The 25,868-nt window shown below is 38.0% G+C and overlaps 1 protein-coding gene across 1 annotated transcript; it reads left to right on the top strand.

The window, feature by feature from the left end:
• Positions 1-2,733: 2,733 nt before the first annotated feature.
• On the top strand, positions 2,734-24,543 carry LOC139121122 (early endosome antigen 1-like). The gene is made up of 10 exons (XM_070685769.1): positions 2,734-2,908; positions 5,958-6,316; positions 9,215-9,283; positions 11,629-12,991; positions 13,193-13,526; positions 14,170-14,361; positions 16,218-16,498; positions 17,198-17,276; positions 20,622-20,667; positions 20,946-24,543. Exons 2-10 carry the CDS (start codon positions 5,983-5,985, stop codon positions 21,245-21,247), a joined length of 3,000 nt encoding a protein of 999 aa, XP_070541870.1. The 5' UTR covers positions 2,734-2,908; positions 5,958-5,982; the 3' UTR covers positions 21,248-24,543.
• The last annotated feature ends 1,325 nt before the right edge of the window (positions 24,544-25,868 follow it).

The following is a 25,868-nucleotide window of genomic DNA, read 5'->3' on the forward strand; positions in this document are numbered from 1 at the left end:
GCGTCCAGGTAGAGATTTCTGACCTGAGGCTTGAAATATTGCAATTCTTAGCTAGTGTTAAACGTACACGTAGCTCAATTTGAAAACTCTGGGAAAACTGAATTTCTACGTTGTTGGTTTTCTTCGTTTGTTTGAAAATGGAGAAATAGCCTTTATGTGTCTTTTCTCTGTGAGTGTACAAACGGAGAGGGAAGTAATTTTAAGCAATTTACTTCGCTGACTCTGCACTTTTGCACTGTAACCTGAGACTACGACTTGAGGGATCGATATTAAATTCAGAGCCATTGTAAAACCTCTAGCAAGTCTTTACGGATTCATATTTCCCAATAGGAATAAAAGTAACATTTTACATCGGTACAGCGATACACAGTACAATAAATTACCCACAATTCTCTATGATTTGTATCCTTGAAGGTTACTTTTCTAAAAACTTTTTCATTTCTGCATGTAAGCACTAATGTGCAGCGTCAGAATAATTTTTAAATAATATCTAGTAAAAGTACGTTTAGATATATCAGTGAAAGTTTCAAAATAACCGCTAAACAACCAGAAAAGTCATATTCTTTAGGTACTACAAATGCCATGCTTTTTGGGCAGCAAGTTATGACGAACTGAAGGGGTCATTCTCTGAGAAAACTTAGCATGCAAATTTCTTTTGTCACTTCCTTTGCAAAAAATCAATATCCTTTTGTTTCATAAAACAGGTGCAACTAGTCTCCCTACTTTCCATCACATTATTCTGTATGGCTGAGGACACAATCTGTGGCAAATTTCACAAAAATGCTATCTCCTCTCTCAATCATGCATAATTTGCCAAATTATTTAAAATGAGAATTGAGAAGAATGGTGTGCATAAAAGTGTGTTTTCAAAATTTTGATAAATAGTCTGTGACTTTGTCTACACATGGGAGATATGGTAGACTTCACTCAGGTATATTCGAGGATACAAAGCATAATGAATTCTTGGAAATCCGTACAGTGCTGTGCGATAGGCCGTACTTTGATCTCCTGACAAAATACCACGGTTGTTTGCTGAATTGTCTACAATTGTAGCTGTTTGACTATTTAACCTTGTTGAAGCAAGTCATGACTTCTCTACGCTGATGCATATCAGGCCGATGTCGCGTTGACATGGCTGAGTACATAAGCGACCTAAATACCGACATCAGTAAGGCAGGCGTGGCATTATTGTAAAGGTACATGTACGCGCCAAGGGGACAGATATTCAGACTCAAATATTTACAATTTACACGATTGAAACTAATTTGGGAGAATTGGATCTTTTAATTGTTCAAATTTATCAAAAGTGTTAGGTGCCTTATAGCTTAAAGTTAAAATATTACAAATTGCCCATAAAAACAACTATATTAAAAAAAGGAAAGTAGATGAGCTGTCTTACATTATCCAATCATGCCAATTAGTTCAAATTGTGTTCAGTATACTTTACCGACGAACTTCATGTTCAAATTTATTTTGAAGCCCGTGCAGAGCGATCCGAGTAGATTTCAACTGCCTTGCATTCATGAAATTAACGAAAAAGCCTCTTTCACCGTAGAATTAATAACGGAAATAGCTGCTGATATGAAATTCAAATAGTTGTAAATTTTAGGAAACTGTTTTTAGGAAATTGTTTCACTATTACCACATTTTGTTGAAGCTTTTTTCGAGTAAAATTACAGAACTGTTTTACAAATGTACAAATGACGATTTTATGATGTTGAACAAAACTTGAGTGAAGCTATCACTTAGGACCTCAAATACTTATGGTATCTGGTAGGCAGTTTTGAAGTTCAAGACCTGTTTTAGAGATTTTGGGTTTTTACGTATTTTTTATATTTTGGGACTGATACAAAACTCAGAGTTCATGCAAATTTTGCTGATACACCTTCATGCTAAATTATATATAAAGGAAATGAAGGCTAATTCACACATCGGATCTACCAACGCTGTTCAATGGTACGATATGGTGAATGAGAGGATCATTGCAGTATTTTGTGTGGAATACATGGCTAGACACTGGTGAATCTATAGTGCTTTGACCCTGGTCATGTGATCTGGGTCCCCGGTAAACCAGTTTTATGATTGAGTGATTCGTCTTAACGGTGTTTCGGAACCAAAAAGGGAGTCCCTTTATCAGTCGCTCTCTTGTTATGTATCCCCTACGACTCAAAATTGTGATTTCTGTTTGTTTTGGACTTCTGAATTACTGATAAAGCTTTGGCATAAGAGAATATTTCAGTGCTTAAGGCAGGTTCCATCTCAAAAAGGGAAAGGCTTCTTTCTTCCAAATTCTCTCGCCTCTGTCAATCGATATCTAAAGTCACCTCGGAGTCGTGTAGTGTGATTTAACGATCTTTATCTCTAAACAGAATGTTTGAATTTGAACGATGCATACATTGTACTGAAAAGCGACCTACATTTTCCAATGAAGTGTATTAGGTTTTGTTCAATTTTAGATTTGATATTCAAAATCCTTAGAATACGATGCATGGGAAAAATAATCAGATCAAGCATAGGTCACGACAACAGAAAAGTTTGAAGATATAAACAAAAGATAGACTTAAAGAGACCGACCGACACAAGAATGACTGTCACATGATTTGTCACCTGAAGGAAAATCGATAGAACCCTGTCCCTAGTACCTTGACATTCAAAATAGAGTGTTTTGTATAATTAGCACTGCCCATTGTCGACCCTACAGCGCTTGGCTTATGGTGCATAGGTCGTGTAGTTCCGGCTCACAGTTTCCGTGATGTGATATGGTCAGTTTGTAATGAGCTTGGAGACTGTGATTACATCCTTATAAAACAGAGCTTATTATCACATCACTTAGTGCTGTACATTTTTGCGGTAAAGACGGCAATTTTGTTACGTGTAGAGACACTCACATGTACTTGAAGCATCAATGGTAAGTTTATTTCCATTTGTAGGTTCTTCGCAATTTTACTTCACTAGGTGATTGGGTGCCGTACGTTGTGAGTTCGAACCAGATGGAAAATTTACTGTATTTACATATATTGACTTTGGTCATGTAACAGCGCTCATGGCGTCGATATGTGACGACAGCAAACAACAGTTCTAAAAAACGTATTGACATACATGATGTGTATGGCGTCTTTCACAGAAAACTACACAATTCGTCGTAGGCGTAGCAGACGAGAAATAGGTCGATAGTCAGCCCACCATGCTTTCCCTCTGGCAAACAGCTGTTTGTCTGGTTTGTGCTGGTTTCCCGAACGAAGAAAGCAAAGCAGTGACCTTGCACCCAAATACTAACATATAAATAATTGTGTCGGCACCCGTCAACAATGCGACTCTGAAACAGTAGTCTACCTCTTGGTCACACTACCACTTTCCGACGTATACAATGAAAGTTTTCTCTTGTAGTTCTTTCTTATACAGTTGGGATTGGGTAGATGATTTACATCCAATACATTAAAACGGGAACACAGTAACTTGATTTCAAAAATTGGTGGTTTAAGCATTCTGATTACGGTCGAGTGAGTTTTTAAAATCTTGTGTAACAAATCTAGAGACCAGGTAGGACCTGTCGGTCGCACAAAACCCCACTTAAAATTGGCATTGAAGCGCCACTACACCAGGGGGCGATTGGCACCAATTGATTACATGGATATGCTTAACAGGTGCTGCCAACGGAGCTATTCATCGAAAAAGCTATTCCGGAAGCAATTTTTGAGGGCAGGGGAAATTTTAATTTTGCTAGGGCAGGGGACATATTTTTAGGTGGCAGGGGAGCAAATTTTAGTTTTTTTGTCGGGCAGGGCAGATATTGGTTGATTGTCCTGGGGACAGGGCTCGTCGAAAAACGAGGAGAGGGGAATTAAGCTACTTTTAAAACGGGGACAGGGGAATTTCAGCCATGGTGTTTCAAGGGATGGGGACACAGTGCAAGTACTTATACCTTTTAAAGGTTACCCAGACTACTGAGCCTATCGATTGACACCACATCTCGCTCTATGTACTGCGAGATGGAAACCAAATACAAGGCCACTGCAGTATGTGTCTGCATGGGAATGTTAATTTTCAGGGGAATTTTTTTTCAGGGCAGGGGAAAATCGACAGTTTTTTTTCATCACAGGGTAGGGTAGCTTCATGTCTGCAGGGGAAATGGAATGGCAAAATTTTGAGGGAATTTTTTCGAAGGCAGGGGAAATCGGCATGTTTTTTCGCCACAGGGCAGGGGAGTTTCAAACATTCACAGTGGGGAGGGGAAACAGGCAATAATATGTGGGGAGCGGGTAAAAATGAAGTTTGAGTGCGGCAGGGTAAGTCGAAAAATTTTCAGTGGGAGGGCAAATTATGAACAGCTAATTGATTACCCTCTTGACTTAAAATTAGTCAGTTCACATTATTTGTCATGTACAATATATCGTATCATAGTAAGGACCTCTTTAAAAATGCATTGTTCGTTGGTTGCACCTGGCTTAACAATTACTCGGATCGAAAACAAATACTTCTGGAGACAGTAGCCCCACTTCGGTATTCTTCGCTAGTTACTGTACTACTCGGCAAGTATGCGCTTTTGAGCAAACCCTTCGGACGCTAAAATTTTGAATACTTCCGTAGTCTGCTCGTGTAATTTCTTCCATTGAGTTAACGCACGGTTAGGAGCCATTTTGAATTTCCTATGAGTGAATTTTAGGGCATGTATTTGCCAAATCTTAAACCTTGCACGATGACTCCTGATATTGAATTTTGCCATAAAAAATATTTTAATTTTTCCCAGAGCTGCGTATGAACAAAGTTCAAAACTTTCAGTCGAGGTCGTTGAGGCGCACACTTCTATTTGCATTATTTGAAAATAGGAAAGGGTTCTCTTCCGTCGGTAATGCTCTCTCCATCTTTAAACGAACGCACAAATAATGCCTCGTGTTGTATGGTCGATCATTAATAAGTAAGTGTGTTAGAGTGTTCATAGATTAGTAGATGAGCATTGTGAAATACACAGTGAATAAGGTAATGATTAATTTTGAGTTCATAGGTTGGGCGACATACGTTCTTTTTCTTTCAAGGTTTAAATATCGACATTGAATGCAAAACAAATCCAAAGAAGAAACTTGAAACAAAAATTGTAGATTTCGCTTTTTATTTAGTCAAAAAAGAGGTCATGTTGTCGGTAACTACCGTATACGCAGGGGGGATGGAGAAGGGTTGAGTTATGATGCACACACTTCCTCGGTGTTGTTTCAGTGACCTGTCTAGCGTGTATGCGCATGCCCGTTTTGGATTACCCACATACGGGCCCCTTTGAACCGGAATTGTAATATTCTACTGAAAATTTTATCCATTTGAATTTATCGAAATTCGCGAACACGGACACAACAGTGCTATAATGAGTAAATTAGTATTTTCAAGCAATTTACAATTCCATTGATTATCGTCATATTGTACCGTTGTTATAAAAAGCCGTGTGTACTCATAGCCACAGCAAACAACAGCTCCCCTAGCAACACGACGTGAGGTATAACTTCTGTCACGCAAGCAGCACTGACTATAAGACTCGGCTAGCAATTGAGAAATGAAGCTTAAACACAATCCATCAAAAGTTGTGACCATTGGTCAAGCAAGCGAAGAAAAGAAAGCAGCGACCCTTTGCCCCCACAAGTCTTATACTTGTCATCACCTGTTAAAAAGTACGACAGTGTTACTTTGATACTTCCCAAACAGGTAGCACAAATGTAAATCTTTTAGAAATTGCAGAACCCGGCGGCGATATGACAAAGGGCATGAAGCCAGATTTAAATCAAGAAAATATCATACTCGTGTGTGTGCTGCGTTGCTCGTCAAAGTCTGCAGTCTGCTTACATAAATCAAAATAGTTTGCCAAGCTTTAAGTGAAAGATAGTGACTTTAACATTTGAACATTTCAAATAGGCACTGTCGCGTGTGGGGATGTCATGCTGTTGTGAATAAAGCCTATTTCATATCCATTGCAGTTAAAGTTGTTCGACGAAGACAATCATGTTTTCGCAAGAACGGGACGAACCGAACAACCTCGCCTGCCTGGCAGAAATGAAAGAGCTCATCGCACAACTCCAAACCGTCAGCATAAATTGTGGTTTACATTGTGCAAGCGCTGAAGATACTTTAGAGGAAATTAATTCGATAGTTGAGAAGTCTAGTCCACTTCTCGAACTCATCAAGAATATCAGCTCGGAGTTAGCTTCTACCATAGAAGAATTAGCTGAAGTTATGAGTGAAGCAATCGATAACGCTGGGGTTAATCTGCAACAAGAAAACAGTGAGCAGACAGAATACGCGACGGCCAGGGAAAAGAAGGAAGAATATTCACAAGGTTAGTGAAAATTTCAGTAAATCTCTTTAAAGTGACCCAACATCTGGTTAATCAAGGTTTATGAAATTAGTAAAGGCATTTGTTTTACCGTGTTTTAGCTTTGGAGCAAGTCAATGGTTCTGTGATCTACAGATAGCTGAACGTTATCATAAGCTCTTTGTTGTATTTCCAATCTATCTTGTACTAGGGCTGCATTTACAAACACCAGTTTGGAGGGGGGAATCGACTGGGGCACTTGACAATACAAAAGGTATATTGGGGGTACTTGAAAGGATTTCGGGACTAAAAGGGGGACTCGAAACAAAGCTGTCTCTGATCAATATGGAATGTGTGTTGGGTCGTCAATTTAAGCTGTAACGTTTGGCTAACTTTTGGGTGGTTCTGTTTTGTGGTATCCACTGCAGTTTCTTGTTCTACTCCCTGAAGCGTGATGAAAAGTGCAGCACAGCAATATTTGTACAGTCAGCATTGTTTTTGTTTAAAATTGACTTCAAGTCGGGAATAGAATTTATTTGTCATCAACAACAATGATTACGGTCTTTACACCTGCATATACAGAGTATTTGCAAAACAAAAGTTTGCTTTTCTGGCATGCTTCGGGGAGCAGAACAAGAAACTGCAGACGATACACAGAACAAATTATACTTGATTGGCCAAAAGATACACCTAATGTCCCTTTTATACAAATATGTTAATTGTGTTCAGTTTTCCTGACAGATGATAGAAGTCATATTGTTTCAAAACATTTTCTATGTGATCGCAAAAGGGACAATAGCTGTATAAATGTTTACCTTCATTTATAGTTCAGCTTGAAATTGTACAGACAGCACTATTATTAATTATTGAGAAACTTATTACAGCCTAAAAGTCAATATTTAACAATTCTTAAATTTATGTCATATATACATACATATTACAGATAGAAAAAGTTTTGTCAGGAAAAATATTTAATAGTTTACCTGTAGACTACCATGAGAGGTGAAATAATAATTTTGAATGAAAATCCAATATTTGCTGTCCACATCTAAACTTTTAAGCACCCTATTTAAATCAAGCCCATTTGTATTAATTGCCTAATACTTATAAATTCACAGATTTAGTTAGTTTAGTATTGTACAAAAAATTACTCATAGTTTTGTCTTAGACTACAATGTATAGTGAATCAACATTTTCGGTGAATTTCCAAAGTCAAATTTCTTGTACACATGTGCACTTGTAACCACCCTATGCTAATCAAGTACACAAATACCAATTATCAAACGTCTATAAATGCAAAAATATTTGCAAGTTTTATATTGAAAAAATGTTCATAGTTTTCTCAAAGACTACCATATATGAGTGAATCAAAATTATCGATTAAATCAAAAAATAAAATCCTTTGTACACTTGAACTTTTGACCTGCCACTTCAAGCAAAGTACATTTACATGAATTACATAAATGTAGAGATATAACTTGTTTTCATGGAGAAATGTTAAAAGTTTGTTTTATAAACTCCCATGTATTATGATTCGATATTTGTAGACGAAGCACTATATTAGCTAAAATTTGCCTTCCTTTGAGGAGGGGGATATCAAAATTATAGCAAGTCAGAAAGGTGGGATTTGAACACATAATGAGTTTGTAGGGGAGGGCGTTTGAATAAATTTGAGAATTTGTTTTAGAATCCCCTCCCCTTCGTGTTCGTGAATGCAGCCTAAGTCAGGACTCACAGGCTGCATGATTACCACTTAAGTATACAGTCCCCTAGGAAGATATCTGGACTGATAGTATGACTTCGTACATCCCTGTGTACTTCCCTCCGTGCACGCGTACCTGGAGTTATTTCTGAATCATGTCAGTACAAATTACACTTGCGCTTGATACCAGGAAAATGATCCAGAACGGCAGGCGGCCGTTTTTGTGAAATGTCCCTGTCCGCTGCAAGTAGTCAGACATGCCCAAAACAACGTGTAAAACGTCAATATGCCTGTCAATTTGTTTCGCTTTGGACCAATGTGGCCATCAGATAGCCATTTCGTTTTACTCTAAAATTACTTGTCAGAGTGATTACTGACATTCTTTGTGCAGATAGAAACGCTGTCAGGGCAATGCTATAATGGACATATGTGCTTTGATGATTTCGGAATAATAATTCAACAAGACTGAAAGACTAAAATCACGACTGAAGGGGCAGTGTCGAATATCCGCTCTCCTACAAAATCTTGTACCAACCAATCATATTGTACAGTTCAGTTTATTGACAGCATGTTGGGTAAGAAGACCGCCTACGGTGCTCCCGGAGGGGGTAATATCACTAAGTCTCCTTGTTATATGTGACCGGGCTTGATAATTGTGTCAATTAGGCTAAAAAATTCATTTTGCATGTTTGAGAAGCCTGTTGTGTCAGTTGTGGGCGATGCTTAATTTCTTTGAGTTCACCGGCGTAATCCACTCTGAGCCTTCACTCGTTGTTCTGGTTGGAGTTCACAGAGACCCATACACAACTGAATCTTTCAGTCTGTAATTCGACCAGTAGGCCAGTTTTAAATATTTTGTAATAGTCAGAGTCGATACTGAGATAAATCCTAAATATATCCTAAATTTTACCACTAAATTTCACCTCAAAGAGTCATGTGTGATATGTATTTGAACTTGCAATGGTTGCAGTGGGTGTATCTTTCGGCTGGCGATCACTGAACTTTTGAATATTTTTTCCTAAAAACATAAGAAATATTTTGACTCATGTTGACTTTTATCGAATGATATTTACAAAGTCAAACAATAGATTGAATGATAGTATCATCGGTGATGAATTGTCTTACATGTAATTTGCATACTTCTTTACTTCTTCCATTTGATAGACACAACAATTGCACGTATACTTAGAACGATTGCACGTAATTTGAATGTTTTCCAGGTATCACATCAGACGGAAATATCGAGCGAAGAAGACATAGGAAGTCCTCCCAGACACATCAAACTTCAGGTTAGTGCGTTAAAAAGCCATAACAATCTGATTTTTAATTAATCCTGGCGCGTAACTGTAAATTAACGCGGGGTATAAGGCAATGGTTTTTATGCTGTAAGTCTAATTGTCTGGAAGGACCATATGCATGGTGTAATAATAAATGTGCGATATATAACCGTCAAAGTAACCACGAAAAGTTGTGCTTTGTCTGTTTTCTTATATTTGTCACCTCCAGAAGTACACAAAATCTACTCATTTGAAGTGTTGCTCTATAGTGACTATAGTGTCGCTCTATATTGAAATATTGAAAAAATCTGCCCCCTTACAAGGGCTACTTGTTGTTTTCAGTTTTGATTTTTGTTAATTTACACTTTTAGATTTCTTCGAAATAAATATCGTGAAATGCGACGAAATGGTTCAACATTTCGATAATTATTACCAACATTAGAACCACTGGATGACATAAAAGTGTTATTCATTTTCTTAGTCCCCCCCTTAAATTCCTAGCAAAACTTTCAAGTCTCCCTTTTACTACCACCAGAATTTCAACCCAACCCACTTGTTTGTGAATGCAGTCTAAGGTAACAGAAACCATTCCTTCTGCGTATACTATATTGGCAATCGTGTTTTTAGGTGCCGCTGCTTCTGTAATTTCTTCTGATGATTGTACTCTGCTAATTTCTTTCTGGCTGCAACCCGACCTGAATGTTTTTTTCTTCTTCGATAAATTGTGCCAGCTGTCCAAACGGTGTCGATGTAACCTTCGGTAGGGTCTCCACTTCAGGCTCTGTTCCAGTCACTGGCTTACCCTTTGTTTGCTGTCGTTTTCTATATTAGAGCCAGTAATTAGACCAGCACTTAAGGGCAGCCATAGGTCCATATGCTGATGTAGGCTATACGACTTGTTATCTTTTGTATTTCACTGATTTCAGTTGTTAGAATGAAATTATTTTCAGGTCAGTACTGAATTCCACCTTGGAGTCAATTAATAGTACAGGGCTTATAGCCTTACTAACTTAGTCTAACACAGCACCTGTTGCATTATTGCCGATAATCGCAGAGAGTCTTGACTCGTGTGTCTTGGTATTTTTGATAAATGTTTCCTTCCTGTATGACCACAAATCTTTTCGTAATTTTCTGCAGGAACGAAAGTTATTATTGTGATAATACGATATCGATCGTGACAGATTGATCTTTTAGTGCAAGGAAAATATATTTCACTCTGCACCTGACAGTGGAGCCATACGTATCCGCTGTTTATGTTCCCCGGGTGCAAGGATCGAACATGGCTTAAAATATTCTCATGAAAGCTGATACAATCGAGATATAAAAATACCCTGTCATATTATCTAAATATTAAACGGAGGTTTGCAAGATGAATTGATGAAGAGATCTCCTAAAGTACAAGGCGAAATTAGCAAACACAAGGTTAACCCACGTTACTGATTACAACAAATTGGGTAGAAAAATCAAACAAATTGTTTCTGAATTCCACCATTATTCCTACACAATCTGGCATCATGAAAGATGCTATGCCCGTTCCTCCAAGAATTTCATATCGTCGCTGCAAAAAACTTAAGGAATCGTTTTTGCCATATGCCAAGAAACGCCATCAAACAAAGCCATGCGTCCCGTGCAACAAGATATGTTAACTGCAGATATATGTTAAACACAAAAACCATCACCAGCACTACAACAGAAGTTTTCAGGATTAGACGTAACATTTGATTACGACATCATAGTCATCTATACCATAATATGCACTTGGTGCAATCTAGTGTATTTCGGACCAACACTCAACACGATCAATCAGTGCAATAGGCTTAATTGTATTTAAAGACGATATTACATCAACAGCCCACATATAGCACCATATTTCAACAGCCTTGTACACACAAAAGACCATTTTAAAGTTGTCGCATAGGAACACATCGCTGACATGGATCATGTGAACCACGACACAAGAGAAACATTTTGGATAACAGGACTTCGCACATCATTTTCCAAATGGACTTAATATTTTAGTACTATCAGTGATGGCGCCCTTTCTTCTCTAAAGCTTTTGCTGAGACTTTTCTATCGGGTCTATTAGGATAGGGCGACTATTAGAAGATGGAGGGTTGTTGATGATAGCATATAATCAGTTTCAGCGCCATTCACATGTAATGTAAACAAATACCAAATTTAAGAAATAACATGGGAAAAAAGTATCAATTATGAATTATTTACATATTTTCCCTTTAGATATTGTAAATTTTTGTTGATAGAATCACCTGGTATAAGATATTCTGAATCTGTTTACAAAAAAGGAGTATTTTTCCCATATGAGTCTCGGGTTTCTTTGTCACTTTGCATATCGACAGTATCACCGTACGAGAAACTTTTCCAAAGTGCGAAGAATCTGTCATCATTGATAAGTGCGGCCTTCTCCTTGGCGACAAAAGTGAAGATGACCTCAGAAGTCATGACCAAGCTGTCCGACGACATATCAACAAACGTTAATAAGGCAAAGAAAAAGTCAGACCGGCTCTATGACGATGCAAGAAAGGTAAATGAAAAGGCAATTGATGTGATCAAGGAACTCAGATATAAAAGACAAAATGCGGAAAAGCTGGTACTTAGTGTTCAGGAGACGTCCTCCCAATGTGATTCCTGCGATGACGAAAAGCTAGCATCCATGTTGAAAGAGGCCGAAGAGTCGTGCAAAGCCCTCGAAAAGACGATTCGTGAAACTGAAGACTTCTCACTAAAGCTTGACAACGGTGTCAGAGAAAACGAGAAGTTTCTGAACGACGAATACTTGTTTTGCCAAAAGATAGTGTTGCAAAAGAAAGTTCAAAGTCTTGATACTTTGATGAATGAGGCCGTGATTAAATCGCAATCGCTTTTGTCTGCGATTCAACATACACGTGATCGTAAAACAAGGTTACGCAAAGCTCGTTTGTCTCTTGACAAATATGACCTTTGTCAAGTTCTTTCGGATGCAAAGCAAACCCTAAATCAGACTGAGAAGGAAGCCTCTGCTGCCATGAAACTACACGAGGCTTTGGTTGACACCAGTTCAAACCTATCCATCTATCATCCTGGCATGAGCACTGAGGATAAACTAAGTGAGATAGAAAACCTAACCAGTACAGCAGAAGAAGCCTTGACAATCGTTTCCCGTAGTAAAGAAACGGTGGAGAGATTAGTAACTGATACTGAAAATATTTTGCAAAAACGTGACGGGTTTTCAGAACAAACTGATACCTTAAAGAGGGAAATAGATAATTGTTGTCATCACACTACACGTGGTGCCAAAATGGTTAAAGAGGTCCAGGTTTGCTTCAGGCGGTTCGTAAAGTCTGATCCAAACAGGAAGAGGGGTAAAAGACTATTGAAGACAGCTGAGACGCTTGCTGATGAAGTAAAAACAAATTATTTGACGTTAAGACAAGCAGTTGATGGATTGTCGAAGAAATCCAAAAGTAGAAGCGGTAACATAAATATAAAGCGTGTAGATACCGTCAAAAGAGTAATTCAGTCCAGTGAAGCATTTGAAAAGACGCTCACAGATGTGGCGGAAGATTTTCGTGGCGTTGTTGTCAATCCGATGGCATTAGTGAACAACGCTTCCATATCCAAGATACAGACTATGATAGATGAAGCAAAAGACACGATAGAACACTGTAGAAAAACTATGAACCAACTTGATGAAGCAGACCCTGATAATTGGCCACTTTTAAGGTGAGAGAATTTCAATGAGAAATATTGCTTTGCAAACACTTGGTTATGAGCAACGCCACTTTGAAGTCCTCACTGTAATTCATTGATCAGGTTCAATTGTAAATAGAATTAACTTAAATTACTCATAGTTCAAGTTATAATTTAAAGAAAAATTCCTCAGTATGGGTGTCATTCATTCATTCTTTCGTATGCATTTCTCAGTTTGCCAAACCCGCCCAATTCTTTGATCGTACTGCAATTGCAAGGATGTGATCTAGACAGGCTACGTAGCCGTATTGCTGCGACGGTAAACAATTCCAAACAAGTGTCTACGCCACCTGTCGATGAGAATCAACGATTGATAAGTCAAGTGATGGAACTTAAATTGAACGGGGCATCTAAACCTGTCCAGCTTACCCATCCAGGATTTTTGAATATCCGTTACGTGTGTAACTGGAATCCCTACGCTGGAGACATCATCGTGAAAGAATATTTAGGAAGTTCGTGGCAGGAAAAGCGCTTATTGGACCCGTTAAAAACGTTTGAACAGCATCAGGTATGCTTCAGCAAAGCATTATACTAGCATATGATAAAAATTTTTTGTAAGACAATTTAACGGTCGGTCAAGCACCTCTCATAAATAGTGGCTTGACACCAGAAATTTTCAGGTCTACAGTGGAAAGAAAGTAATCGATCTTTTAATAACAGTCTTTAACTGAGAAAGCTGCGATAGTTCGGCTGTTGTAAACGTGATTATAAACATTCTTGTATATTTTCCAATTTTCCTCCTTTTGAAAGCAGGATAATTTTAAGTGTGATTTTGCAGGAAAATATTTCAGGCAACTTGTCTCGTCCATATCTTTTTTGTCAATTTACCATTTTCTCATCCCTTAGATGGTCTACAGCTCATCTCCACACTGTAGGCTCATCGTTCGAAAGCGTGTTTTTATTCCTTTCAATACGGCAAAATATAATGAAATTTTTTTTTTATGCTTCAATTGTATTGTATCTTGTTAAACGTATCAGAGAAATGTTCACTTAAAATTGCATAGGTGATTACACTGTCAAACCATTTAGAACCAAATAACTACATATGTCTATACGGCGTCTTTAAAGCTGTGGTTCAATTTTTCTTGTTTCCAACGCCATTCATAGAAGGATCATTTCATCACCTTGGATAATTCATATCCAATCCACAGGACAAAACTTTCGTGCAAGTTGGATGCCAAGACCTTCAGCCAACATCCTCATTTGCTGTACTGCATCAGTCAAAAGAAGTGACATGCACCGTTGACCGGGCTGGGGCAAGAATTACTATTCCTGGTCGTGGATGCATTACGTTCGATATCCCAGGAGAAGTGCTGAGCGAATCCAATACAGTCACTGCAAAGGTATGTATAACTCTCTGACATGTCCAGTGCGAATGATATAATATCCGATAGATTGGTCAAAAGATGAACATGCAATTAGTGTATAAAATGGGATCTCTTGACTACTTTACCCATTTTAGACCTTAATTCAAAGTAATAAGTCATTCAACGCTGTTTTTGGTGGGAGGGAGCAAAGGTCGGGTAATGGAGGCAGGGGTCTTGACCTCTCCGCCTTCTCTTCCCGAATCCCTTCAGGCAGAGCAGACTTCTATTAAAGCTCCATAAGCTGTATCTTTTGGCTATTTTTTCAGAACATTTGTTTTGTGGGTTCCCTACAAATTCTGCATTGAATCTCTAAACTGTAATTTTATTCCAAGTATTTGGCACATCAAGGCAACCTATATGTGTATAATCTGCATTGTTATTGTTGAAAATTGTATTCAAGTCCGGATTAGAACTCATTTGTAAACAATAAACAATGATGACTACACAATTACAAGCTGTGTTGACAAAAGGAATACTCGAAATTTCAGCACGACAAACGGATTAGGGTCAGACGCGGTAGTTGATATACACAAACAGAACTGAAAAACTTGCCACAAGTTACAGCTTATGTCCCTTTAACACTGGCCCGCCATTACACCAGCCTGGGGAAGGGGATCCTCGCGATCATGCTGGAAGAGGTCAGCCAGGCGGTCCAGACAGCCAATGGTGAGGAGATGGCCGTCGTTTTCAAGAGCCAAAGCAACTGTGAGATCTCAATCCTCTTCGGCCATATCAAAGACAGCTGATGTATACCATCGTCAGCTCTTAGCTGACAGAGCTTTGCATGCCTGTTCGCAGGGGGAGGCACACAGGGGGGATGAAAGTCAATTCGCCTCTGCTGAAATAGCCCTTTATTTTTACAAATACAGCCGCCAGTTATTGAAGTGGTTGATCTGTGGATAACCCATTACCAACAGATGCTTAATTGGAAAGGGACCAGCAAAAATAACCCCGAGAGTCTTGAAGGGTTATTTTTGGTGCATTCGCCCCTGCTGCTGATGTTATTAGAACACTGCTGCAATGCAAGGGATTTCGGAGTAGAGGGAGGGGGAAGGGTCCAGAGCACTCCCTCTATTATCCGACCCTTGCTCCCTCTCACCAAAACCGTGTTGAGTAGAAAATGGGTAGAGTTGTCCAGACCCCCATACTGCTCATGCATTTTGTGACATGCCCGATTTACCGTTCAGCTACTGTGCTTTACACTTTCCTAGAGCCATAACCAAGATAGTGTTTAAGCGATTGGGGTGCAAAAATGCGATATGATCTAATGTAGCTACTAGACGGCCATTTTGCTACAACCTTGTTCATATCTTGAGCCATACCTCACGTTTCAAAGTTCGCACGAGGCCAACGGGCCAACGACATAAGATGTGTAAAATGCAAAACAATTTAAGCCATTTACCAATTTAGATAAGTGGCGATGTTCTGAATTCATGGAAATATCAATTGAAATACATCCAAATGATAAAACGTGTTTGGTGAAATTGAAATGTACAGCATTGTTGAACACATATTTTATAAACCTCTTGTATTCAAAAACTCATTTTATTGGTATTTTGCATTTCCATTCCGTGGTAATATTAGATCTCTGGCTGTTGTCTGTATGAATTGAAGGTTCGGCCCACTTTTTTCATGTTTCTAGATAATCATTGATGTAATTTATCTATTAGTATGATACATAATATTATTTTCAACAACAGGTTTAAAGAAAGAAATCTCAAGTTGCTTGGATTATTTTCCTTTCTGAAGAATGTGCTCATAGGTGCGTTAATTTATTTGCGGGTGTTTATTTTAAATTACAATTTATTTTGTCTTTATTGTTTTCAATTTAGACTTTCTTCCCTGAAGACAAGAGCCTTCCCAAACTCTTATCTGCAAACTTCCCCCTACTCCTCCGCCTCTTGTTTTCACGTCGACCTCGCCAACCAGTCAAGTACACGCTCGAGACTCCGAAGCTACAGCCGTTGGAACAAGATCCTTACGGCAGAAGTCGGCTGCTCCTTATGGAGAGGAAAGATGAGTCTGTTTGGAGTGTAGTTGCCGAGGTAGCCGATGAAGATGCGCGTTCCCTTGATCGCAATGAGTTTGAAATGAAAGACAGACGTCTCTTCAGGTTTGTTTGTACAGGTTTACTTTTGACCAACATATTACTTTACAATAATTTCCAATGTCTTTCCAAATTTATGAATTTTGTTACGCGAGAGAAAACGAACAAAAAGTTGAACTCATCAGTTTCCGTATAAAACGAAATTTATTACAAAAATAAATAAAGCTAATTGCTAAGTCAAGGGATAGAATACAAACTGTAAAAGTGTACAGGCTTCTTATCTCAGTTGGGACGGCAAAGCTCCAAAGTCAGACAGCGAGGCAGACCAATGTGTTCCTTTGGCTGGCTTGTAGGCTTGAGGTTGCACAAAGTCCACAGTATAAATCCAGCGTTGCTGTGAAGGTCTTGAAAAGTCTTGAAATTAATACTGTTGGAGTTTCCAAAGACTTGACGCAAGAGACACGATCCCAAAATGTCTGACTGCAAGCTGTGCCGGTCCCCTATTTACTCTCAAGTGGTTATGTAATTAAGAGAATGTACGAACAATCCAGAACCTCTATCGATATGCTAATTACTGCTCTAAAATTATCTCCCTTACACGACTAATTAAATTTCCAGAACATTCCAAACATGATCTTCAAGGTCGTGAGGTCGTAAAGGACAGTGACCTTGAGAACGTTCTAGGCTAATTAAACTCAGCTCATGAGTGAGGGGGAAAATGACCTACATAACAATCTCAACCCCCTTATTCTTGTTCACCTGAAGGCAAGTTGACTATGCTTTGATAAGAGATTCGTCAGGCGTGTGTGTTGAAGATATCAACATACAACTCAGGGAAGCAGAGGTAAGGGCGCAACTCTGTGTCTTTCATCTTACTGTAGTGTTAAACGTAGGCGATAGCTATCATACGATCCTCTAAAACGCGAAAGCTATTCACAAAATTACATAACCCTGTAATGCATTAACTGTATGAAGAATTTTACTTATTATACAATGTTGACAAAGTATACATCTAAACAGACGTGGCATCGTCAAGTACTACACCCTTACACAGCAAATATAATGCTAACAGGTGACGTCAGGGTGTCGACAGGATAAAGTGCAGGCCTGCAGCATTGAGTAGCACTGAGTGTAAGTCACTGAAAGACGTAGTCAATTTAATCCGTTGGCTGGAGGGGCCCACAGTGCATACCCCAATAAACCTACTACATGGATGGGTTTTTTGTTCTTTAGAACATGCTGAACAATAAAATAGATATTAACATTGGAATGCATTGCCTCTCGGGGATGGTTTTTGATTTTCCTGTACCGCTCTAAAATGGCGAAACATGTGCAGGGGTATGAGAACACTGTACCCTCTACTAGATTAAGTAAACTGGTATGAAATATAAAACTTAAAGTTTTGGAAAGCTCAGACATTGTCATTGTTCTTTAAAAGAAATAATCATTATAAAAATAAATTGGCGTATGTAAAAAAGATGACTTTAAAATACTTTTTTTAAATTATAAAATGTTTATCCTCAATACCATGTAACAGTTGTGATTTTCTTTATATGAAGCAGAGATTTGACAGCTCTATGGATTTAGATTATTTCTTCCTACATGTTTAACAAGAAAATAAATGTTATTATAAAGTAATATACTATGATTAACAATACACTATTTCTCTGGAGTCAATTTTAAGTATATGTATCGTATGGGGTACACTTGAGCTCGGGTACACTTGAGTTTGGGGTTTAACATCCATTCACTTTTTAATAAAGTAAACCCGCATTAAATGTTATCACATGCACAAGCCTAGTTTGTCGTCTCTGTACAGAAAATACCAGGATTTATTCTCTGGTCGTTCTACGTCACGACAATCCGCGATGCGCCGGAACTCTTTTTGCGTCAATCTTCGATGTGCTTGTCAATGTAAACAAAGAACATGACGGACCGTATTTCTCCTACAATCAAAATAATTCATGGTTAATAAAGTCTGACAAATACATCCATTTGAAAATTGTTATCCTTCTGGTTTAGTTTTGTAGTCAATATGGGGGTTCGTACCCGTATAGACTCCACGCGTCGCTGGAACTTTCGACGCACTGAGTACTGCATCAAGGCCTGGGGAGTCAAGTGCTCATCCAGGCCACACGCTGAGCCTCAAAGTCGTATAATGAATCAATATTTTCATGGACTACGACAATAATAATTCGAACTGCGGAAACATAAGAGTATAAGCGTTTGTATGGTCCTCAGGAATAATTTTCGAAAACAACGAACTCAAAGGTATTCCCGTTGCCGTGGGTTCCGTAAGCAATGCAACTAGGGTACGGTCTGGCGCGACGGTACACAGTGTTTGCGCTGAGACTCAGTCGATTTGTATTCTCTAAAAATAACGTAACTTTGTCTGAGCTAAATTTATAGCCCTATGCTATCTTCGAAATCGTATATAACTTCGCGGAAGGTTCATGATGCGTGAGGTCATTGGTATTTGCTCTGTAAACACATGTAAGTGCCATGCTCCTTGCTCATGAACGCGACCGACGACTAGAAATGATTTACAACTCGCCCACGGCGTATTGATATTATTCTAAAAGTAGTTCAGAAGTTTAAAAGCAGAAATATTGAAGAAACTCTTTTTATTTTACAAAATAAAACGAGTTCTTGGCCTGTACATGTGCTAAGGCTGAGAAAAAAATTGCTGTTCCGATAACATACTATTTTCTACCTGCCGACCTTAAACTTTTTAAAGCTACGTAAACATGGAACTAAAAAAAGAAATAAAAAAACTATGAAATCACGAACTCATTACCGGGCATTTGATTTTTGCTTGAACGAGGATGTCTTTTATGTTTTCATTCCTATGATACGTTTTTCTGGAAATGATGTAGCCAGAGTTTGATAGCCCTGGCCCCCTGAAAATGCATACTTACAAATAAAAATAATATGAAAAAAAAATCTGCCGACCCATCAATCCTATTTTTGAAAACCATGTTATCGGTACAGCACAATTTATTGTTTTGGCCCAAGTATATTATTCCCTGATATTTTTCTCGTTTAGCTCGGAAAAATACTCGTGACGTAATAACCGTGTCACCACTCGTCTTCAACTCGTTGTGACACGGTCATTACGTTATTCGCATTTTCCCTCGGGGACCGAAGAAAAATATAAGGGGAAAATATCCAATCATATACCTTAATCCGTATATACTGGTCTTTCTAAAAATATATGGATAGAATTGCGAATCGGAAGAAAATATGATAACTATTGCTCCTTTCTAACAAAGCAAATTATACAAATTTATGGATTTCATTTACCATGTGCTGAAGGAGGAAATGAAAGTCAAAATTAGGTATTTTACCATGCATTAGTTGTCTCTGGTCACTTAACTTGCACAGTATACTATACTGGTATATCCTGAATGAGCATTTCAGTGTGTGTAGGTGTGTGTGGGTGTGTGTTTGCATAAAGGCCAACAAGACCGGACCCATTAGCTTGTTTGTAGAGCATCCGAACTGAATTCGGGCGACGTGGGTTCGATTCCCAAAAACTTTGCATTGTAGAAGCAATCAGATATCAGATGTAGTTATATATATATATATATATATATATATATATATATATATATATATATATATATATATATATATATATATATATATATATATATGTATATGTATGGATGGATAGATCAGACAGACAGACAGACAGACAGACAGACAGACAGACAGACAGACAGACAGACAGACAGACAGACAGACAGACAGACGGACAGACAGACAGACGGACAGACAGACAGACTTGGCATTTAGGACTTGAAGGACCTTAAACCCCAAAAGAAAATTAACCTTGCTACGTTAAGTGATGATGCAATGATAAGACAGCAGTGAAAAAAATTAACTTTTTCATTTCAGATAATTACTAATTTGCACACTCACTTTTCAATTGAAATTTTACATGACGACTATGCCTTGTCACGGTGATGTTGATTTTAGGAATATCTATGAAGTTATATGGAGTTACAAACTTTGGGGAAGAATGTGAGAGAAATGTCTCAGCCTACAGACAATAATTGCAATATATACCGAAACACGGACCATGCACAGTTAATATCTGATCTTGTTGGCCGTTAAATATTTTTTTCTGACGTTTGGCTAATGTTGACACGAGACCGTTTATTTATTTAGAGTATTTGTTTTCTAGAGAACGAGAAGAGAGACAATTGATGTCAATTCCAGGATTTTTGACGGTGAGTAACTTCTGTTGTCTTCGTATGGCTATCGCTACTCTGTAGTATCATTTATCATCCCTATGAGCCAAGAAGCCTTCGTAACTTCTTCTAATTGCATTCAGTATAACGCAAGAATTCGAAGAACTTTTTCCCCAACACCTTTTCTCCTTGACAACGTTCTTTACAAAGGATCATCGGTGCCCCTATCGGTAGAGGTTGTGTGCATGAACGTTCTAATGCATATAGTTTAAAAGGCTGATATTTGTACATAAAGGATTTTTTTCTCTTCGTTGCAGCTTGTTTTTCAGAGATCGCATTGTATGATCTCGCGAAACAAATCGGCACAAACTATTATGAATTGGGAATACGTTTAAATTTGTCTCAAGCCAAACTTGAAACCATAAAAGTAAACAATCCAAATAACGTCGTAGAGCAAGCGTTTAAAACCTTACTTCATTGGCAACAGAACCATCTTGGTCGTAAAGAGCCGAAGACTATGTTCGTAGATTTGCATGGAAAGTTAATGGACGTAGATCGTCGGGATCTTGCTGACTGGTTGAGTGATAGAATGGAAGACGCAGAGAAAAACATATTATAAAGAATGCATGTTTACTCAGACTAAATATCGAACAGGTGATTTTAAGCGATCACGAAACATCACCTCAATGATTTAAAGGCTGGTAAATGGGATTTACATAATTTTCAAAGTAGAGGCCGTACAGTGACAGTTATATGCCCAATTCTGAACATACGCACGTGTCCAGTTATAGAAAAATACCGTCCTTTAAAAACCAACCTTTATGGTCCTCTAACAAGATACTAGGTGTCAAGGCCTTCTGCAAGGTGTAAACTCTTGTAAATTTCAGTAGAAGTGCAAAGTGAGCATGATTGCACCAATTAGAGCTATCAACACAGACATAAAATGGAGTGTCCTTCTGTCAGTAGTCAAAAACTGGTATGCATGGCCGTCAAACCATCAAATTATTTTACTCGCTCACTGTTCGTCCCAAGCATTTACAGCCTTACAGTCTACTTATGTTAAAGAGTGTGATTTAGTACATGTAATGAACACTCTCCAATATTATACATACTCAAAGGTGGTTGTCGATCGCCATTTAGCTATACTAATAATCACAGAGACTGTGTAGAACCTTCGTTTTGAATTTCCAGTTTACAGAATATGTAGGAAGAAATTTTCGTGTAGAGCAGAAGACAATTATCGTTTAGAGTATTAAAAACTACTTGTCTTTGGTCTTTATTTGTTTCTTTGCTTCATGGTTTCTTGATTAATTTGAACTGCACAAATACAAGTTTTACATAATTTATGGTCTATGAAAGTATGGTCTTTCTATTGAGTTATGAATATGTTGAATTATTTAATACCATTCAGAAAATTTTTAATTGTGGTAAAGAAATTCCAGGCTTCATAACTTAGGTTAGTTTGTTTGTAAGATGGTTCATTGATTTGTAGTTATTGTTAAGAATATTATTGAGTAAAAATTTATCCCTTCCGGCCAATTAAGGACGCAAGTAAATTTTACAATTCATGATGTAGTTGGTTTCGCCTCGCATAGTATGTTGTGTGCAGTTTGCTTTCGCCCATTATGGGCCGGGAAGGGTTAATTGCTATTTTTACAGTTTTAGCAATGTTACTGCATTTGTAGATGTAGAAAATCTGGGGCCACAATGCCGGATGACTGGATACATAATCTGTAATAATCTGGGGATGACGTCACAATTCCACTACATTATCTAATAGCTACTCGCTATAATAGTTACAATTTTGTGCAGTTGAACTTAAGTCAATTTATTCGTTTTCTTGGTTTACGAAAGACTTAACGGTCGCTGCGGACATGAACTGTATGTTATACAAGAAGACGTTACTGCAGTTAGTACAAATATTAACAGTTCAGTCGTTTTATTTCTGCTCGACTAGAAAGATTCGTACTCATGAAGGTGCTTGGAGTGATGTTTTTGAAAAATTTAAACAGATTGCATTCTGTAAACATTTTGGGTTTTTTGGTGATTTGAAATTGTGGAACGCTTTATAAAACCTTCTTGTATCATTTCAAGAAATTTCTAAGTCATCTACAGTAGGATTTATGTATACTCCAGGATTTCATTTTAAGCAATAGCAGTGCCAACATGTTCATATACTTTTGATTTGTTTTGAATGCTAGTTTGTAGACTGGAGGATCGTTGCCTAATCTTCTTGCGTAAATATATGAAAGTGCAGTGAATGAAATGAAACGTGACCCATGTGGGACTCGAATCCACATCTCCTGAATACACTTTGGATGCTCTACCTAGTGAGCTAATGGACCAGTCGGCATTGTCGGTTCTGTCTCGTAGATGGGACTCACATTTCATGTGCGGGTAAAGTGGGTATGGCTAAACTCATCACCTAAAGCCTGGCTTTGCATCATTCTTATGACTGATCGTCATTACCAAAAATCAATTCCTAGCTGGTGACTTCTGTGCGAGTTCCTGTCGAATCCTGTAGGATCCTTAGGCAGAAAGATTAGGTGATGAGTTTAGCCAAAACTCACTGTACACGCAAATGAAATGAAGAGTCCCATCTAAGTGACAGGGCCGACCACAGTAATTCTGACTGATCCATTAGCTCAGCTGGTAGAGCATTCGCAATGTATTCGGGGGATGTGGGTTCGAGTCCTGCAATGGGTCACTTTTCAAATCAATCATTATCAAGCATTACATTTTCAAAAAACTAAAATTCGTATAGTGAGGTCAGACACACTTGTACATGTGTATTAGAATTTGGATTTAACATAAACAAGTATTTTCGAATGCAAAGTATTACTCTCGAAGCTCAACTTTATTATTTTTTTTTTATTGTAATATAGTGATAATATGGAAAATTCTTTACTCACATACCTTGAAACATTCCTTCATTTAAAGGGACAAAGTCGGCCATTTTTCATGAATTTTGTTTGATACGAGATAACTTGTTATATTGTTTTGACATGTTGAAAGATACTGAATGAATCGGTAGCCATGCATATATTCGACCCCAGTTTTAGACACGAAACATGAAACCATCGCAACAATGTTATAATGGTCATGACCATTAATTCATTTTCGCGATGGTTTCATTTAATCTAGGAAATGATTAAAGAATGTAACTCTTGCTATTGGTACAGAACACTCAGGAATCATGGAAAAATCAAGAGTTTCGCCCTTGACTTGAACCGAGGTACTGCTGCTTGTCCACTCTATAATTGTTTTCGAATTTCTACGAATAGCAACTTTAGGTTCCAATAAAGTGTGTTTATGAAATATTCGTTTATTTGAAACAGACAAACAAAAGTAATTGTAAAGTCACCATTCAGAGTTTACAAGTCTTACCTAGTTATCGTTAAAAATTATTTACCATACCGAGTTTATGAGTAAACTTAACAGTAGCTTATTTCTTGTCGTGCTATTTTCGGCGTCAAGCTACGCGAACAGTTGCATACGATTTGAAAGCACCAGCACGAACGGTTTAAACAGAGGTGTCAAACCAAATACTCCATCTCCTCCATTCCGTTTGGTACTGAAAATTTGACCTCTTGAACTACTAATTTTAAGTAAAGAAAATTACACGTCGGCTTACTGTTCTCCAATGCACACCCTGCGGACGACCTGAAAGAGAGAGAGAGAGAGAGAGAGAGAGAGAGAGAGAGAGAGAGAGAGAGAGAGAGAGAGAGAGAGAGAGAGAGAGAGAGAGAGAGAGAATGGTAGTTTATAATAACTTTTGATTGACTTGTAATCCTTTATCGGATGTATAAATTCCACTGTATTTTTTGAAAATTGTTGTTTTGTGTTGCAATGTTCGTACTTAATTGTTTGTACTGTACTGTAGTGTTATAATAAATCTTGCAGTGTAATTCTGTGTTTAGATATCCCTGGGTCTTCCTTCAATGATATTTGACCGTAATCACTTACCAGCTGACTGAGAAAGACAGAATACGGTCGGGCTTCTTAACCGAATTTAGCTTGTGGCTGTTAAATTAAATCTCTCTGGTGAGAATTCATCTGATTTGGACCATATCATATCGTCATATAATAGTGGACCTAAAATGTTTAAGGCAACTTTTCAGGGTTATAAAAACATTAATGACAGTCAAGATTTTCAAAATTAGAGACAGCATGGATTGTATAGAAATAACTGTATGGCAACAAGAAAATACGAAGATACAATTGATTCACACAGCGCCAAATGCACATACAAATACTGCTTACTTGTTTGTGTGAACATTTACTCACACACATGCATATGTGCATGCGTTCGTGTTGGCGGGCAACACGTTAGCTCGGTAAGTACCTATTAAGAATGCTTTACATGTGTGTAAGCCCTCAAATCAAAACTCACCAAAACGTATTCTACGCCATGTAGATTATGATTTGATACCGTGAATGCCCGTTCATTGATTATCCAAGGAATAAAAACATCTGCAGAGGCGCATCGTCTCGGTTGCATACCTGGTTTGCAAGATTTAAAAGACGTGAGTTATCTATCTGATAAGTGTACACTGTCGACATTTTCATATGTGCTAGTACATATAGCACATGAACAAATTGCTTACTAGAAATCTCCATCGTTTTTTAAAAGGCAAAAGCTATTACCAAAGAACAAAATGTCCAAGTTTTGTAGGGTGCAAAATGTTGAGTGGAATATGATATTATGTCTTATATGAAAAGAAGGTGATGGACACTTGAAATAGATTCACTTCACCTCTATAATTTCCTGGTAGACCTTTTCTCGAATATGTATGAGAATGAGTCATCGTATACAATAAGGTTCACTTTAGTGTGTAGTAGCTGTAATCTCCTTTTCAACCGAAAACAAGTTAGGAAGGATATAATCTAAATGTTCAACTAAAAATTCATCTTGTTTTTCCCCTTTGATTTCCGGCCTCCATCAGGCAAGCGTCGATAAAATCCAGGACATAAATTTCGTGTAGCGTGGCAACGATGCTCCTTGATCTAATCCCGGCAAAATTGATTGACTTGCTCAAAGAAATAGACAAAGTCGTTCGAACTCTTTCGAAAGAAAAGTCGAAGCCGAGTGGGTACAGGGCCTCCACAAAGAACGTTTTACCGATCAAGGAGAGGTATTTCGTCAAATGGTCAAAGATTCATAAGAACATTGAATTATTGATACAGAGAAAATTTTTCTCTCGATTAGTATTTTGATGATATGAAAACGACTCTTGAAT

The sequence above is a fragment of the Ptychodera flava genome, chromosome 21 (assembly GCF_041260155.1).
Source record: "Ptychodera flava strain L36383 chromosome 21, AS_Pfla_20210202, whole genome shotgun sequence".
Classification (NCBI taxonomy): domain Eukaryota; kingdom Metazoa; phylum Hemichordata; class Enteropneusta; family Ptychoderidae; genus Ptychodera; species Ptychodera flava.

What these genes read in the sequence shown, in the direction of transcription:
- LOC139121122 (XM_070685769.1), top strand. Translation starts at nt 5,983, where the DNA reads ATGTTTTCGCAAGAACGGGACGAACCGAACAACCTCGCCTGCCTGGCA. An exon ending in AAACGTTTGAACAGCATCAG is followed by an intron (nt 13,527 to 14,169) that starts GTATGCTTCAGC and finishes TCCAATCCACAG; the next exon opens with GACAAAACTTTCGTGCAAGT. An exon ending in CCAATACAGTCACTGCAAAG is followed by an intron (nt 14,362 to 16,217) that starts GTATGTATAACT and finishes TTTTCAATTTAG; the next exon opens with ACTTTCTTCCCTGAAGACAA.